This window comes from Penicillium hispanicum (genome assembly GCF_028827665.1).
Source record: "Penicillium hispanicum strain IBT 35686 chromosome Unknown utg000004l_segment0_segment0, whole genome shotgun sequence".
Lineage (NCBI taxonomy): Eukaryota > Fungi > Ascomycota > Eurotiomycetes > Eurotiales > Aspergillaceae > Penicillium > Penicillium hispanicum.
In genome coordinates this window covers 3,722,457-3,737,259 of record NW_026623196.1, presented here as the reverse complement: position 1 = coordinate 3,737,259, position 14,803 = coordinate 3,722,457, and the positions used below count along the sequence as shown (strand labels likewise).

At 51.8% G+C, this 14,803-nt stretch overlaps 7 protein-coding genes across 7 annotated transcripts; 2 read left to right on the top strand and 5 right to left on the bottom strand.

The window, feature by feature from the left end:
* Positions 1 to 437: 437 nt before the first annotated feature.
* Positions 438 to 3,755, top strand: N7459_005161 (mediator of RNA polymerase II transcription subunit 14; the record flags this gene model as incomplete). Its single annotated transcript, XM_056944345.1, has 2 exons — positions 438 to 1,133; positions 1,188 to 3,755. The coding sequence occupies 2 exons, from the start codon at positions 438 to 440 to the stop codon at positions 3,753 to 3,755; spliced, it is 3,264 nt and encodes a 1,087-aa protein (XP_056801228.1).
* Positions 3,756 to 4,073: 318 nt separating this feature from the next.
* N7459_005160 (DNA polymerase epsilon noncatalytic subunit) lies at positions 4,074 to 6,377 on the bottom strand (the record flags this gene model as incomplete). The annotated part of the gene is made up of 1 exon (XM_056944344.1): positions 4,074 to 6,377. One exon carries the CDS (start codon positions 6,375 to 6,377, stop codon positions 4,074 to 4,076), a length of 2,304 nt encoding a protein of 767 aa, XP_056801227.1.
* A 275-nt stretch (positions 6,378 to 6,652) lies between these two features.
* On the top strand, positions 6,653 to 8,049 carry N7459_005159 (SHNi-TPR domain-containing protein; the record flags this gene model as incomplete). The annotated part of the gene is made up of 2 exons (XM_056944343.1): positions 6,653 to 7,720; positions 7,774 to 8,049. 2 exons carry the CDS (start codon positions 6,653 to 6,655, stop codon positions 8,047 to 8,049), a joined length of 1,344 nt encoding a protein of 447 aa, XP_056801226.1.
* A 309-nt stretch (positions 8,050 to 8,358) lies between these two features.
* N7459_005158 (yippee/mis18 family protein) lies at positions 8,359 to 9,054 on the bottom strand (the record flags this gene model as incomplete). The annotated part of the gene is made up of 1 exon (XM_056944342.1): positions 8,359 to 9,054. The coding sequence occupies one exon, from the start codon at positions 9,052 to 9,054 to the stop codon at positions 8,359 to 8,361; it is 696 nt and encodes a 231-aa protein (XP_056801225.1).
* Positions 9,055 to 9,456: 402 nt separating this feature from the next.
* On the bottom strand, positions 9,457 to 10,317 carry N7459_005157 (peroxiredoxin-like family protein; the record flags this gene model as incomplete). Its single annotated transcript, XM_056944341.1, has 2 exons — positions 9,457 to 9,921; positions 10,057 to 10,317. The coding sequence occupies 2 exons, from the start codon at positions 10,315 to 10,317 to the stop codon at positions 9,457 to 9,459; spliced, it is 726 nt and encodes a 241-aa protein (XP_056801224.1).
* Positions 10,318 to 10,833: 516 nt separating this feature from the next.
* Positions 10,834 to 11,927, bottom strand: N7459_005156 (ornithine decarboxylase antizyme; the record flags this gene model as incomplete). The annotated part of the gene is made up of 4 exons (XM_056944340.1): positions 10,834 to 11,050; positions 11,109 to 11,519; positions 11,586 to 11,672; positions 11,899 to 11,927. The coding sequence occupies 4 exons, from the start codon at positions 11,925 to 11,927 to the stop codon at positions 10,834 to 10,836; spliced, it is 744 nt and encodes a 247-aa protein (XP_056801223.1).
* A 463-nt stretch (positions 11,928 to 12,390) lies between these two features.
* N7459_005155 (cleavage polyadenylation factor subunit MPE1) lies at positions 12,391 to 14,401 on the bottom strand (the record flags this gene model as incomplete). Its single annotated transcript, XM_056944339.1, has 4 exons — positions 12,391 to 13,658; positions 13,721 to 13,821; positions 13,881 to 14,178; positions 14,230 to 14,401. 4 exons carry the CDS (start codon positions 14,399 to 14,401, stop codon positions 12,391 to 12,393), a joined length of 1,839 nt encoding a protein of 612 aa, XP_056801222.1.
* Positions 14,402 to 14,803: the final 402 nt, after the last annotated feature.

Below are 14,803 nucleotides of genomic sequence, written 5' to 3'. Positions count from 1 at the left end.
TTGCGATTGCTCTGCCACGCCAACACTACCTGACCCCGTCATCCGTCGACCCTATTGGCCCTGACGTACCGTGCGAGAACCGGCGCAATTGGAACAACCTGCCCCCCAAAGCGCTTTTCCGGCGAACGCCCCGTCGTTACATCGGCAGTTTTATTGATCACTCTGAACACCCAATTTGAGACTCGATATTGCGCCTAGGTCCCTTGATTATGATCGTGCCTATTGCTTTGCACAGCCAGTGATACGCATGGCACTGGGTTGAGAAGTCCTTTCTCGCCTGGTCTTTACTTTCAGCTTCCCTTCCTCCCCCCGGCGCCGGCTGATCTGAGCTCAGAACAGCGACTGGATCCTGTCGCTTGTTCTGTGCCGTGCAGAGGGCCCAGGAGGGGAAGGCACAAACAAAACAGACCGGCCGCGGTGAGCCGATCCGTTTAGATATGCCCGGCGTCATCATGGACAATGTCAGCGTTGAGGAATCTGTGCGCATGCCGGGTCTCAACGAGGCTACAAATGGCGTGCCTAGCTCGCTTGGAGCCCACGAGAAATCGGCACAGCTCTCTGCTTCTATGAACGGACCTGTCCATGTAAATGGCGCAGGGCGAGGAATCGATGGTTTGAGCCAACATTCAGAGACACCAGTGCATTATGGGAATGAGGCCGTACCAACACCATTCGAGATACCACACATCACGCAAGGCTTCTTTCCATTCGGGACACTTGTCAACCGAGCGGTGCAGCAATGCTGGAACGATCTATCTGAGTTGATCACAGAGTTAGCTGCGATTCAGGTGCCTACAGACTCTGCGGTTCTCTCGGCTGCCAATGGGAAACCTGCCAGTAATCAATCGCCGGAAAATGTGCACAAGAAAATGCGAATCCTGGATTTTGCGCATGCGAAAAGAGCCGAGTTTATCAAGCTCTTGGTTCTCTCACAATGGAGCCGACAGGCTTCAGAGGTGAGCAGACTCATCGATATCCAGGCTTTCATCCGCGCGCGGCACTCGGCATATGCCGCGGCTGTGCAGTATGTAGGTGAAATGAAGCGCGATCTTGTTCGAGCACAGGTTGCCAATCCAGACTTGAAAACGGCGCTAGAGGTTCTCTCGAAGGGCAGGGTCTTAAACCTTCCAGATGTGAGTGCTACCGACTGGCTTATCTCATAGCTTCTTTCTAACTTTTGTGTCAAGCTTGGTTATAAGCCTCCCAAAGCCCTGACAGCGCGTGCGACGCTTAGGAAATTGCACAGAATCAACCGCATCATCAGCGTTCGGTTGGCATTACATGACCAAGTGCCATATCCACTAAGAAACTATCGTGTTCATGATGGCCGTGCTACCTTCACGGTACCCGGGGAGTTTGAGCTTGATCTTTCAGTTGCGGAGAAGGCGAATTCCTCACAATTCTTCTTCGTGGATATTCGCTTCCTCTTCTCACCGTCGTCTCCTGTGCCGAAAGGGCGCATATTCAACGAACTTGACGCAAAAATAAACGAGATCCTTTGCAATGACGGCTTGATGGGATGTTTCAATTTCCTTCACGGATTGGTCTTGACGAACAAGATCAACACTCTCTTCAGACAAGCCACCGACCTCGCGCGTGGCTTGTGGTCAGATGCCTTGCGCATCGAACTGCTTCACCGAACACTTGTTGTTCAATACTGGCCAACGAGGGCGGGACCAAAAAGCTGGCTTGAGATTGGCGTCCAAAGGAGGTCAAGCACCAAAGAGGCCAACGATCAAATACCTCTTGTCGGCCTTCGATGGATGCGGGAGGGCCAACAAGCGAACAGCGATGCTATTCAATTTGATTCAGACATCCTCTCTATGGAGCAGGTTTTGCGCAGTGTCATCGCATTGCATACTTCACATCTTCTCTCTACCGCATTCGCCACCTTAAGAAAACACATCCTTTTCTCGAATCATGTCCTATCACTTCGTGCTCAGCTATCTCCGACAGAGCCAGGAGACTGCTATCTTGACATCCAATTAACATCGTCTCGGGCTCTCAGGGTGTCTGTTGAGCCCCTATCAGGCACAATAATCTTGTCTAGCACCCCCAGTGTGCTGGAGCGCCCTGAGCCCGAGCGTGCTCCGAATAAATCAGCGATTGACGAATTGCTATTCCGTGTCTCCAGACTTCGATGCACAACCGCGGTGGATGAAATTGAGTCGGGCACGAAGGAAGTTGGCCTAGAGAGCGTTGGCCAAAGAGGTTTAGGGCTTGATTTCCGCCGGCTATTTCCTCCAAACGTCATGCGTTCTGCTTTCTTTACTCATCAACTTTGGGACCGTCGCTGGGTGGCTGCTGCAACAAGTAGTATGGATGGCGATAGCTGGTGGTTGGTACAGTCACGACAAGCTGAGACATCCCGTGGGGGGCGGTATGGCGTCCTTGATCATATTTCCAGCTCCCCATCAGCTCATCTCGTCAGCAACACGCTGATGTCCCCCAAGTGGCGATTGGAACACACTGCGTTCGCCGAGCTGGTGCATGGACTGACGGGCATATTGGCAATCTATGCCAACGCACGATGCTTGGCAGAATTGCCAGACGTGAGCTTTCATCCGCCGCTGGAGAAGTTGCAGTTGGGGTCAGATCTCCAGGTTCCAGATCTTGTCTTCAGCTACAAGTCAACGTCCCTACCCCCCGCTTTTCGGATAGCCTCGCCTTCGGGTCTAGAGAGAGGGACTTATTTGCAGAATTCTGTTCGTATCCGCTTCCACGGAATCGATCATCAGCGCCAAACCGTAGCCCTCGTGGCCTACGGCAGTCTACGATACCGCGTTAAAGCTCTTCTTCCACTAATCTCCAGGATGGATTCATCCATAATTATGCAAGACAAAGGCTCTGGCTTCGCACTTCGCTTACCTTCGCTCGCGGGCCACTCAGTTGTCATCAACCTTTTCGAACGCTTACAGCGGCTCGAGTGCATTCTTTCGATCCTCCAGTCCCTTATACAAAAGGGCATGGAACCTCGGTCTCTCTCGTTATCGGAAATCACCTTTGCTTACGGGATTGGAAATAAGTTTTCAGCTCGCTTCGGAATCGACTTTTCTGGACCTGCACTATCAGAAAATCTAGAAATCACCCGAGCTCTGGCGAAGGCAGATACCCTCTTCAACCTGAACTTGAGAGTCAATTTTGATAGTCCCAGTCCTCATCGTCGCCTACAGGAGCCACTGACAGTGGCTCTGAATCAACGGTTCGCTCAGACAGGCGTGGACTCCATTCTCAGCCTCATGTCGGATACGTTTCCGTTGTTGCAAAGCTTGGATCACATCACGAGCGAGTCGCCTCAGACGGAATCATCGATCGTTCACGTCACAGTGCGAAGTCCTACTGTGTTCCAGTTCCACTATCCTCTCCTAAAGTCTCGTTTTCAGTTATCCTCTCGTCCGCGGCAGGGCCGCACGGTCTGGGTTTTAGAGCACGTCAAACGTGCAGACCAATCTGACCACGAGCAGGTCACAACTGCGGTTAAGGAAAAAATCTACAATTCCAAAGGCGATGGTTGGCAAGGCCTCGGAGATGGTGCTCTGTCCAGCCTTGAGAAGGTGGGCAATCTTCTTTCCGAGTTTCATGCGTGTTTGAGTTCCTGTTCTCCGGCTCTCAAACAAGAAGGACAAGGGGAGCAACCTACCACAACTGGACTGCCTCCCCAAGGACCACCAGCAGCGCCTGCTGCCAAGCCAGAGAAATCACTACAGAAGACTGGCGGCCTAGGAAATACCACCGATGTCATCACGATCGACTAGTCCGCTCGCACAGTGAGCCTGTCCATCTACGTCTCAAATTTCTTGATCCGCAAGGCAAGGCTATTGCCCTTTCTTGACGACTGTATTCTTAGATATTGAATGTGATACGCATATCTAACGCCTTCTATGGCCATATCTAAATGTAGTCAAATTATTCGCTTATTATACGTTTAGACTCATAACAACCGTTGGCACCTCTGCATCTCCCAGACTCCGGGCTCATGCATAAACGTGCACACCTAGTACAAGTAGATATGCAAGGCTCCTAGCCAACTTCAAGACTAACATCTCACCCCAGCAACACACTCGAAGCAGAGATTAGTACCGCTCCTCTCTCACTCTACCTCGGTTCCGCAACACATCATACTCGACCCATCTTACTGTTGGCACGGCACCCTCTGGCAATAGTCGTCCAGGATTAATCACATGACAGCCCTCATAGGTCATACAGAAAGGCGCAGCCTCGGAGTCTGCGAGAACGAGTGCTGTCGGCAATGGGTAGAGCTGCAAGGCAGAGGCTTGGTCCCACAGAACAGGGCGAACCTGGAGCGGGAAGGGAGAGACAGTTCCTTGGTCCAATATGGTTTTGACGAGTTTACGGGCCATCAACGATGCAGAAGACACGGCGTCCGATTTGGTGCCATTGGCCTGATCTGCGGACTCTGGCGCAACGGAGACCGCCTCACTTGCTGCACCATCTAGAGCCTCATGCATCGTCGCATCAACCTCGTCGTCATCAGCTTGGGTATTAATTCCGGTACGTCTCAATCTGCTTGACAAATCGTCGCGGAACACAGCAATGTCGTGTACCGGACCGAACCATGAGACGCGCGTTGGATTCGAAGTCCATAATGCCTCTCCCGCTGGCTCTGAGGTCTGGGACCTATCAAGCTCCGAATTTGCTGTTGCGAAAGCACGTCGAATGCGAGAGGTGAACAATTCAGGGATGGGCTGCCGCGGTATGGTGGAAGCAGCACCTGTTGAGAATGCGGATGCCCATGGATCATTATCACCTGGGACGAAGACGAAGGTTGAATGCTGCAAGAGCGCAGGGAAATCGGATAAGACAACTGCGAGTGAATCAAAGTACTCCTTGTACTCAATGCTACCAGCGCGGCCACTGCCGTTGATAATTGCCCTTTGCACGAAATTGCCGATCAAGACAAACGTCTGCGGGCGTTCGGCGAGGGCTAGGTCATTGTAGCCGCTGAAGACTTTCCGCAGCGCATCCAGAGTTCTCATGTTGTCGAGGTTAATTTCGCTCAGCACCGCCATCTTGACCCGGGCTGGCGCCTCCATTGCCTCTGGTTCACCTCGCAAGCATTTCTCTTGGATTCTCCTCATGCGCGCACCTTGCGCACGCTCGCTGCCAATACCTAGAAAGTCAACCCATCCGAACCCACCGCTAGAGCTCAGTTCTCCACTGCCGTGACGGGTGCTTGTCCCCAAGGAGATATCCCTTCGCTCACACGGGGGCCCACAGATTGATACACCGACAAAATGCCCTCCGATGGCTCCGCCAACACCTGTGTTTCCTCCAAGGACGGAGCCTCTGACCATCTCCTCTTCTTCGTATATCCCGTCCACGAGTACAATCATCCCGGGTGCAAACCACGCGCCGTCCTCCGGAATCATTCGCGCATGGCTCAGGTCCAACGCGACAGTGCCCGTCAGATCGATGAGAGACAGATCGCCGGTAGGGGAGATAGAAAGAAGGCCTAGTAGGAGGTGTGAAGTCCCACTTCGACCTAGCAAGTTTGCAACCGGTGTCAACTTATAAGATTGTTGGGTTGCAAGATTCGATGATGACCGCTGGAGTGAAGGAACACCCGCAACTCCTAGAGAACTCTGGAAGGACTCGTTACGGAGTAGGCGCTGATAAACCAAATTGTAACGATCTCGGAAAAGTGCAGTTTTGTGCGAGGGTGGAGGAAACAACGTGGGGTTTGACTTTATAGCCTCGAAGTACTTCTTGTCGACATTATAGGTCAGGCGAGGAAGCTCAAAGGCATCGATCACTTTGAGCCAGTGGCGCGGATGTAGGGACAAATTAGATTCATCCTCTTGTGCATCTCCAGGTCTCGTCGCAAGGGATCCTTGGGAATCATTGTTGGACTCGGTCCTCCCAACATCAACGCCAAAAGTCGTTTTATTCGATCCGTCTTGAGAGTTTGGTTTCCCAGAAACCACTCTCCCCCCGCTCATGCTGCCCTCGAGTGTTTGCAGGATGTTCTTGAGGGACGCTCCTTTTCCTTCTTCCACGATAACGCCTCCACCGGCTCTTTTCCAGATCTTCGCTACCTCATCCAAGGCGCGTTCCGCCAGGCCTTCCTCTCGCCATCCCGAGCCACAGTTCTTGCCCACAAATACTGCTAGGGTTTGGAGCGCCGATGAAGAAATTGTGAGATTGTGCTTGCGTGTAAATGTTCGGAAGGCCACCGGACGAAGGGTAGATGGAGGGAGCAGGATAGGTAGAATGGACGTCTTCGCAGGAGCCGCGTGAGTTTTCTGCATCCTAAAAGGGCGCGCTGGCGTCCCAAAGGCAGGCGACGACGAGGGAATTGGGTCGGCAGCTCCCATTTTGAAGCGATCTGGATGTCGCGGGGTTGATGTCGGATCCATGGCGTTGAGATGGGAGATGAGGTTTTCCTCTGAAATCGATCTGAAAGAATTGACAGGGTATGATCGAGAGAAAAATGAAACCAAGCTCTCGGATTGAGAGAACCGAACCTCCTTTCAGAACCAAGTGGTGAGCTCTGCAAATTCGTGACGAGGTTTAAAGTGAGACGCGTGACACGCAACGCGCGACCGCGCCGGGCTGCTGCTTATCGATTATCGCTTTCTTCCTTCAATCTTACGCCCTTTTGCTCCCTTCTTTCGATCCCACGCCCAACACCATGGCCGACACCGAACAACCACAGATCGCTGAGCAAGCTCCCGAAATGTCTGCGCAAGACAAGCGCGCTGAGCTGGATGAGCTCATCGCGCGCGCTGCCGCCAAAGATGCGATCAAAGACCACAATTCTGCTTCCGAGCTCTACTCGCAAGCCACCGAAATCCAGGCAGAACTGAACGGTGAGCTGTCGCCCGAGAATGCCGATCTCCTCTATTCCTATGGAAAGTCGCTCTACAATGTTGCCGTTAGCAAAAGTGATGTGCTGGGATCAAAGGTAGCGGGAGAACCCCAGGGCCCGTCCGGTGGTGCCCCTACGGCAAATGCCTCTTCTGCAGGATCGACGTCTGCCAATGAAAGCCTGATCAAGGACGCTCTCTCAAATTCTGCGGCTAAGACTGCTGCCACGAAAGAGGAGAACGCCCAGACAGAAGCTCCGTCGAAGCCATTCTTCCAATTTACCGGCGACGAGAACTTTGTCGACTCTGATGAGGAGGAAGAGAACGGTGAAGGCGAGGGTGAGGAAGATGAGGATGACTTCGCCAATGCATTTGAGGTACTAGATCTGGCGCGCATTCTTTACGTCAAGAAGTTGGAAGCTGCCGAGGAAAACAGCAGTGCCAAGGGCAAATCTACCGAGCTGCCCGCCGACCTGAAGCACATCAAAGAGCGGCTTGCCGACACCTATGATCTTCAGGCCGAGATTTCTCTGGAAGCAGAGCGATTTAGCGATGCGGTGACCGATTTACGCACGACTCTCGACCTGAGATATTCCCTCTGCCCATTCGAAGACCCCTCGGTAGCTGAGTGCCATTACAAGCTTTCTCTTGCTCTGGAGTTTGCATCGGTTCAACAACAAGGGGAAGCTGATGACGGGAAGGAGAAGACTGTGGACGAAGAGATGCGGAAAGAGGCCGCGACTCAAATGGAGCGGGCCATTGAGAGCTGCAAAGTTCGGATGACTCAAGAAGAGAAAAAGCTGGCAAGCGAGGAGATGGATGAGGACAAAGCAACTGCCACCAAGAGAAAGATTGCGAACGTCAAGGAGATCATTGCCGATATGGAGCAGAGAGTAAGCCCCTCTCATTCCCGATTTTACGTCCATATCGTTAATGTGCGATTCAGTTGATCGATCTTCGTCGATCCCCGGCATCAATTGAGCAGGATGATCAGAGCAATGAGGCTATGCTAAAGGGCATCCTCGGCCAGATTGTCGGCCAATCTCCGACAGACCAGAAGGCACGGCTAGAAGCTGTCAGCGAGCAAGCGACCGACCTCTCATCCCTAGTGCGACGCAAACCTGCCGCTCAACAAGCACCTAAGAGGTCGGCTGAATCAGACGACAGCCCTGCTGACAGCGATTCGAAACGCGCACGAGTGGACGATGCCTCCTCGGCCTGATGACTGCCATACTCTTTACCGGCGTTGATGGAGCATTTCGCTTTCCCCAGTCTTTGCGCAACTGGAAAATTCGTTCATATATCTAGGTCTTCTTTTCTCTTTTTTTTCATATCATAAACAGCGTGCTGTCTAGCCAGCACTTATATTTTTCTTCCTGATAATGGAAAAAAAGGATTCACGTATTTCATCATCAAGAATTGTCTCCTTCGGAATTAGATCTGTATTAAGCCAGGGGTATTGGTGAGTATCATGCCACAGGGTGGGAGCATAATAACAAAAGCAGGGAGGGGACTTGCTTTTTCCAACTCCTCAAGAGATCCCAAACATGGCTGGCCGACGATCAATCTTGCGGCTTCTGCGGCGAGCGGCTAGTCCAGGGCTCCAGATACCTGCAAACAGATCTTCACACTCGTCCTCGTCTTGACTATCGAACTCTGGTTCTGCAGAACTTGATTCAATCCCGCCTAGTGGGCGATTCTCCGGGGCGACAGGATCCACGTCCGGTGGGGATTCCCAGCATGAGGAGGCGGTGGTCTTTTTGGTCTCGAGGATGAACTTGCCCACCTTGTAGCGTTGGGATTCTTCCTCGGCCGCCACATACTTCCAGCCTAGCACATTCCCACAGAAAATGCAACTGATATCGCTGACCGTATGAGCCCCTGTGACGAGCTGGCGTGGGACAGGGTGCTGCAGGACGGTATTGGGGAGGGAGGTTGTTGGTGACGAAGACGCACTGACTGACATGGCGCTGGCCACTCTCTCCGCGGTGACGAGATAGGCCCGTCCGTGACGGCCTGTAAAGCCTTTGCTGATAATCTGGGATGTCAGGCAGAGATGTGATGCACAACCTGCGCAGCGAAGGTACGAGACATGCCCGTCCAGGTACTTGTCGGCGGGGCCGGAGGAGCTCGGCTCTGGGGAGAAGTCCTCGCGCCGGTTCGACTGGAAAGAGGGAAGCAGAAATTGGGGAAATATGAGTGATGACTGCTTCTTGTCCCTCGACATGGTTTCCAGGAGTGTTGAGCTTAAGCAACTGAGGACTGAGAAAGCAAAGAGGGGAGCTAGGGATACACATTGAGGTCATCGTTCCCACCGGCTTATCTTATCTGCGATCTGCTGTCAGGTGGGGCCTCTGTGCAGAATAGCTACCAAACTTGCCAAATGTGCCTGGAAGATATAAAGGCGAAGAGTAAAATTCGGAACTGCCTGGATATGTGCTAAGTATATTCAGTAGGAGCTCGCATGCAGTTAAGACACTTTCCCTAGACCAACATTTTTTGGATACATGCCTGCGTGTTGAGTGCTGAGATTTCAGGCGCAGAAATTCAAGGAAGAAACAAACAGCGATTCATATATTAAAATAATAGAAAATAAGTGGAGAAGATGCCCCTGGGATGGCATCAAGTATCATTGCGACTGCGTCACCTTCAGAATCCGAGCTAGTTCCGATACCTCGGTGTGATCTCGTGTATTTCCCATGCGATGGCACCATGTTACCTGCTTCTCCTGTCCATCGCCGCTGACCTCGAACAGAAACTCGCCCCCGTTCTGACTGGACTCGCCTCCTTTAGTTACCAGCCCGCTAGGAATCTGCTTGAGTGCCTTGACAATCGACTCCGCAATAGAGCGACTCATGCTCTTTCGCATGTACTTCGGGCGAGCTCCCCAAGCCAAAGAGGTAATCATCTCAAACTCATCGTAGAGTTTGCGGGTGGGATCCGCGAAAATTGGGAATTGACAGCCCGACTCCGTGGCATACATGTCGATCAAGCCTGGGTCTCCGCAGCCGATGATAACGACGCTGGTGTTGAGCGGCACCAAGTCATCAGGAGTGACGGCTTCGGAAAACGTGCGCAGAAATTCCTGGCAATTCTTTCGATATGGGTGTCTGTCAGCCAAGCAGCTCTTCGGCATTGTGTTCCTTCTTTTTCGCTCTATGTCACCTGGTGACCACACTATCAAGGGAGATATATATCATCGAGCTGAAAGAGAAACCAAGGAGCTTACCCCGCAAAAGAAATGCCGTACAAAGATGACAAGCACCCGGCTAGCGGAGCTTGGCTCATTGTAGAGACTTTGAAATGTATGCGGCTTACCCTCGCGATCGAGAACCTCATAACTCCCAGCTTGGCGGACCGTCTCTGCTGACGGCAGCTTGTCAGCTCCTTGGCTGGTATCGACAAGGTTCACATCATCATTTGCGTGAGATACGTCGTCAGTAGGATGCGCTCCCTCTGTGGGAGACGTTGACAGCCCCGATGAATCCATTCTCTGGCTTAGCTGGTTGCTGGAGTTTTTGTTATGAATGATGCAACTAGGTTCGGAAGGAAGAGGGGCAGATGTTAGCTCTTAAGACCGGATTCCACCCGCGCTTTTACTTGGAAGGTACCACGCTCCCCCTTGTCCCCGGTGATATTGGTCGCATTTAACAAATGCTCAATGGGCCCCAAGCTTGTACACATCCAATGATGGATTGACGTATATTTGGCCGACTGGAAAGGCTTCGGAACGGCGCACATATACAGGAAGAATCCACTACAGTACGAAGGAACGAGTGTCTAATGAATCAAGGCAGGTAAGAAATAAGGAATTCAAGAATATCATTTATCGCCGTCGAAAGAATTGACGGCTGGACACTCGCAAGAGCCTCATGCCGCAGCGATTATGGACAATAGCAATAGAAAGTAATTCATCACAAGAAAAAGAATCCTAGGCCAGAAAGAAGAAATCGCCATCAAAACCAACTCCTTGCTCAAAATGGGAAAGGTTCCAGGAAGCGAAATACTAGACTTCAGCAACCAAGAAGAGCCATTTGGCGCTGAGCGATGGACCCGGATCACCACCCATTGTCCATGGCTCCAATGTGGTCAAGTTGAAACCGCACCATCCAAGGCTTCGGACGAGCTCCATTTCGTTCGTGTTCTGTGAGCGCTTGACACAGGCAACGATCTGCGAGCAATCGAAGGCATCGGTTCCGGCGAGTTCAAAGAGAGCGATCAGGCTGCAAGAATCGATTAGCCAACCCAGGCTCATCTTCTAGACTTAGTCTGTGGACTTACCCTGACTTAAAGCCGTGACCAACCGTGCCGTCTTCGAGGAAGACGAACAAGGTCCGCTCTCCATCCATCTCTGCCACGAATCCACGGTAGATAGCATCACTAGTGTAATCCCACACTTCGATCCATTTCTGGATACGATCATGCCCTGGCCCGATATGATTTGGCTGAATATTTTGAAACGCACCCATCCCCAGTGGCTCCTGACTCGCGTCGATCCTCTCACCAAGGAAAGTCGTGGCCAGTTTGTCACAGAAGAGCCTCTCACACTCTTCCGGGATGGTGTGCGTCGCCTCCCCCTTGTAGTCGGGCCAGTTGTTTCCAGGCCAGCTTCGTTCGGCGCTGGTGGCGGAAAGCTCGAGGGGAGGACTTAGCATGGACGATTTAGGCCCCGAAAGGACCTCAGGGATACCACTGTGCTCCTATCAAAGAATATCAGCATGGGGAATTCTCAGATGAAAGAGGCGGCGATAGACATACCGGTGCCAAGGGTAGTGCAATAGTGGAACCCGTGGACCTTGGTGGTCGACGATTCGACGGAGTAGCAGCTGGCCATGACTGTGGACTCTTGATCGAGAAATCGGGTCATTTGATTGTAATTACTACTGTGGTTACTGATGTATTTCGCCATGATGGATGGATTTTCGATTGGATCGACACGTTTGCGATGTTTGGAGGTAAGAAGAAGGGAAGTTGAACATAGGTGTTGATCTGGAAGACAGTGATGGATGGAGAGGAGGTGCGATCTGGGGGATTTTCCACTTTCTCCGGGTGGCGGGATCACCTGACTGACCTACACCGCCCGTTCCCGGTTCCCTGCATCAAGAGAATGGATGAGGCAAAAGAAGTGAAGCGCGATATGTTTCATTGAAAGCTTGAGGTCTGGCTGGATCTTCCTTCAGAATTACTTTCTCCTACCGTTTCCTCTATCTATGGGTGATAGAGCCAATTAGCTTACAAATAAAGGTCCCCGGAGGCTATGGAAGAACCCGATGAGACCAAAGGCAATGATCAAAGAACTACCCCAGAACTCGATTCAAGCTACAATTCAAAGCAGGAAAAACATTCCGTAAATAAATATTGTTTGGTTGGTAGCTTTGTTAGAAATACACAGAAGTTGGAAAATGAAATCCTCCCCGTTGAAGCCATGCAAATAAACGACGATAGCAGAACCTGTCATGTAAAGAGACGAAGAGAATTGTAGAACGCGCTAAATCAGAGATGCCTATACAAAGCGTAGAAAAAGCCCAGAAACGCCTATTCGAGGTCACAATCGGGATCGTCATCATAACTCCCGGTAGTCGCTTGGCCGTACTCTTCGATTTCTCGCTTGATGCCGTTGCGGGTTGACAGGTTGACGAAAGTATGGCGAGTCCTCCTCACGGGAGTAAGGACCACTAAATGCAGTTCGTTGTTGATTGGCAAAGTTGTTCATACCGGGACCAGGAAAACCTGGGTTTTGCATTGAGGCCGCCATCTGCGCCATCTGCATCCCCATGGTGGGATCGGCATTGAACATGGCGGGGAATCCGTTGGTCTGATCTCCATACATACCAGCCTGAAGAGGGTTGAACGGCATGTTCATCGGGTTCCATCCGGGGCCCATAGGGGTTGGAAAGCCACTGGGCATGGCCATCGGATTCATAAATCCCATCGCCTCGACCCCGAAGCCGGCATCTGAGAATGGTGGTATAGGGCCAAAGGCACCGAAGGGGGGCATTTGGGCATTGAAGGGCATCCCAGCACCGTTTGGCGCAGCGGCCTCTTTGGCATTGCTATCAGTGGTGGATTGGTCGGTCTGATCGTCTCCTTTCGGTCTCTTTGCTGTATTACCAGAGTCGATCCCGTCAGCTTCGGAGGCTGGCTCATCCTCTGCGGGCCTCTTCTTCGACTGGGAAAACACATCCTCTGCTGGTTCTTGGCTGGGCGGAGATCGCTCCTTGGAATCGGAGTCTTTGCTGTCGGCTTGGGAAACCTCAGTGACCGGAACGGTATCCTGGCTTGTGGATTGCTTCTCCTTCTCCTTCTTTGCATCCGCCTTCTCCGCCTCATATGCTTTGATTTTTGAAATTGCCTCCTCATCTGAAGTGAGATTATCCAGTAAGACGCCCTCTGTGGAACAACCGGGGCAAACAAAATCACTTTCAATCAAGGCATTTGAGATACAGTCATTGCAATACGTCCTCTGACAACATGGTGTCTTTGTTGGCTCTAAGAACATCCTCTTGTCAATCGGGCATTCCAGACCCCGAGCCTGTAGTGCCTGGCTCTCCTCAGCCGCTGCCGCCTCGGCTGCCGCGGCAGCAGATGCCTTCAGTTTTTCTTGGTACAACTCCCAAGCTGCCTTATCCGGCTTCGCAATGACGAAATCACCATCGGCATTCACCATGACCCCCGTGTTTCTTGATTCGTCACTGGAACCGTCAGGAGCCAAGGATTCTGGTTTGTCGACCTTGGTCTGAAGGGACCGAGGGATGCCAGTGGACCGCTTGACCCTGTACTTGCCGTCAAACTTGGGATCATTGTTGGTTGGGCATGCTTGGATCCAGTGTCCTATAACGAATTAGTCCTGACCAGAGAGAGGTGAATTAGGGTTAGAGGATAATACGGCATACCTTTCTCGCGACAGCGATAGCATAGATAGCCCGGGGGCGGAGGGTGGTCAGGAACATTCACAGGCTTTCCTCGACCGCGACCAAACGGTACGGGAGTCGCACTACAATATTGTTAGTATATGATTGTCCATCTCTGACAATGTTCATAGGGTATGCTCACTTGGCCATCTCCTGCTGTTGCTCCTTCCACTGACTCGCCTGCAGGTTGAAGAGCGCATTGATCTTTTCCTCCTCTGTCTGTGCGTTGTTAAGCTCCAAGACATTGTTGTTGACCGACTGGCCGGTCCCTGGTGCTGTTCGACTGATCGAGGGTTCGGTACGGGAGGCATTACGAGCGTTCACAGGCATCTTCCCAGAAACATAACGGGCAGCGCCACCCTTGCCAGGACGAGCTGCAGGCAATCGACGAGCGATAACCGATGTAGACCGAGGGATAATAGTGGTGTCATCGTCGTACTCTGTAAACAGTCAGACTCTGCAGCCAGGGACAGGGTGTTTGTGCAACCTACCTTCTCCAGTGTCCTCGTTGTAGATGGACAGCTCAAAATCAGACCCGTCGCCCAATCTACTCTGGCTGATGATCTCTCGCTTGAGTTCAAAGACAGAAATACCAGTGCCATCAAAAGTAACCCGCGAAGGCTCCTTCTGGGACTTGAATTTGAAGTGAACAGACGATGACATTGTATTGGACTCTGTGAGCGCGTGCAACCAGAAAACTTGAGTCTTCAATGAAATTAGACCACAAAATTAAGGGGCACCACGACCACAGATGTACAGATGGGGGCAATAGAGTGAATGGGGGTAGTTAGGCAAAGAAAACTGAATGCCACGAGTAAAGGGCTGTGACACAACCGATGGTAAGGAACAGAACAACCGGTGTAGGCACAAAGAATATTTAGGGTAGGACTCCGCGACCGATGGTCACTGGGCCTACTGATGGAGCGCGAAATGATAGATTGGGAAATCTTTCTCTTGAATGCTGAAGGGCGAGTGATCACACTGCGTACAAATGAGGATCAAGCACTGATGAATACAATGGTCGAATTGAAAACTGTCGCTTGATAAGAAGAGAGGCGGGCCAAG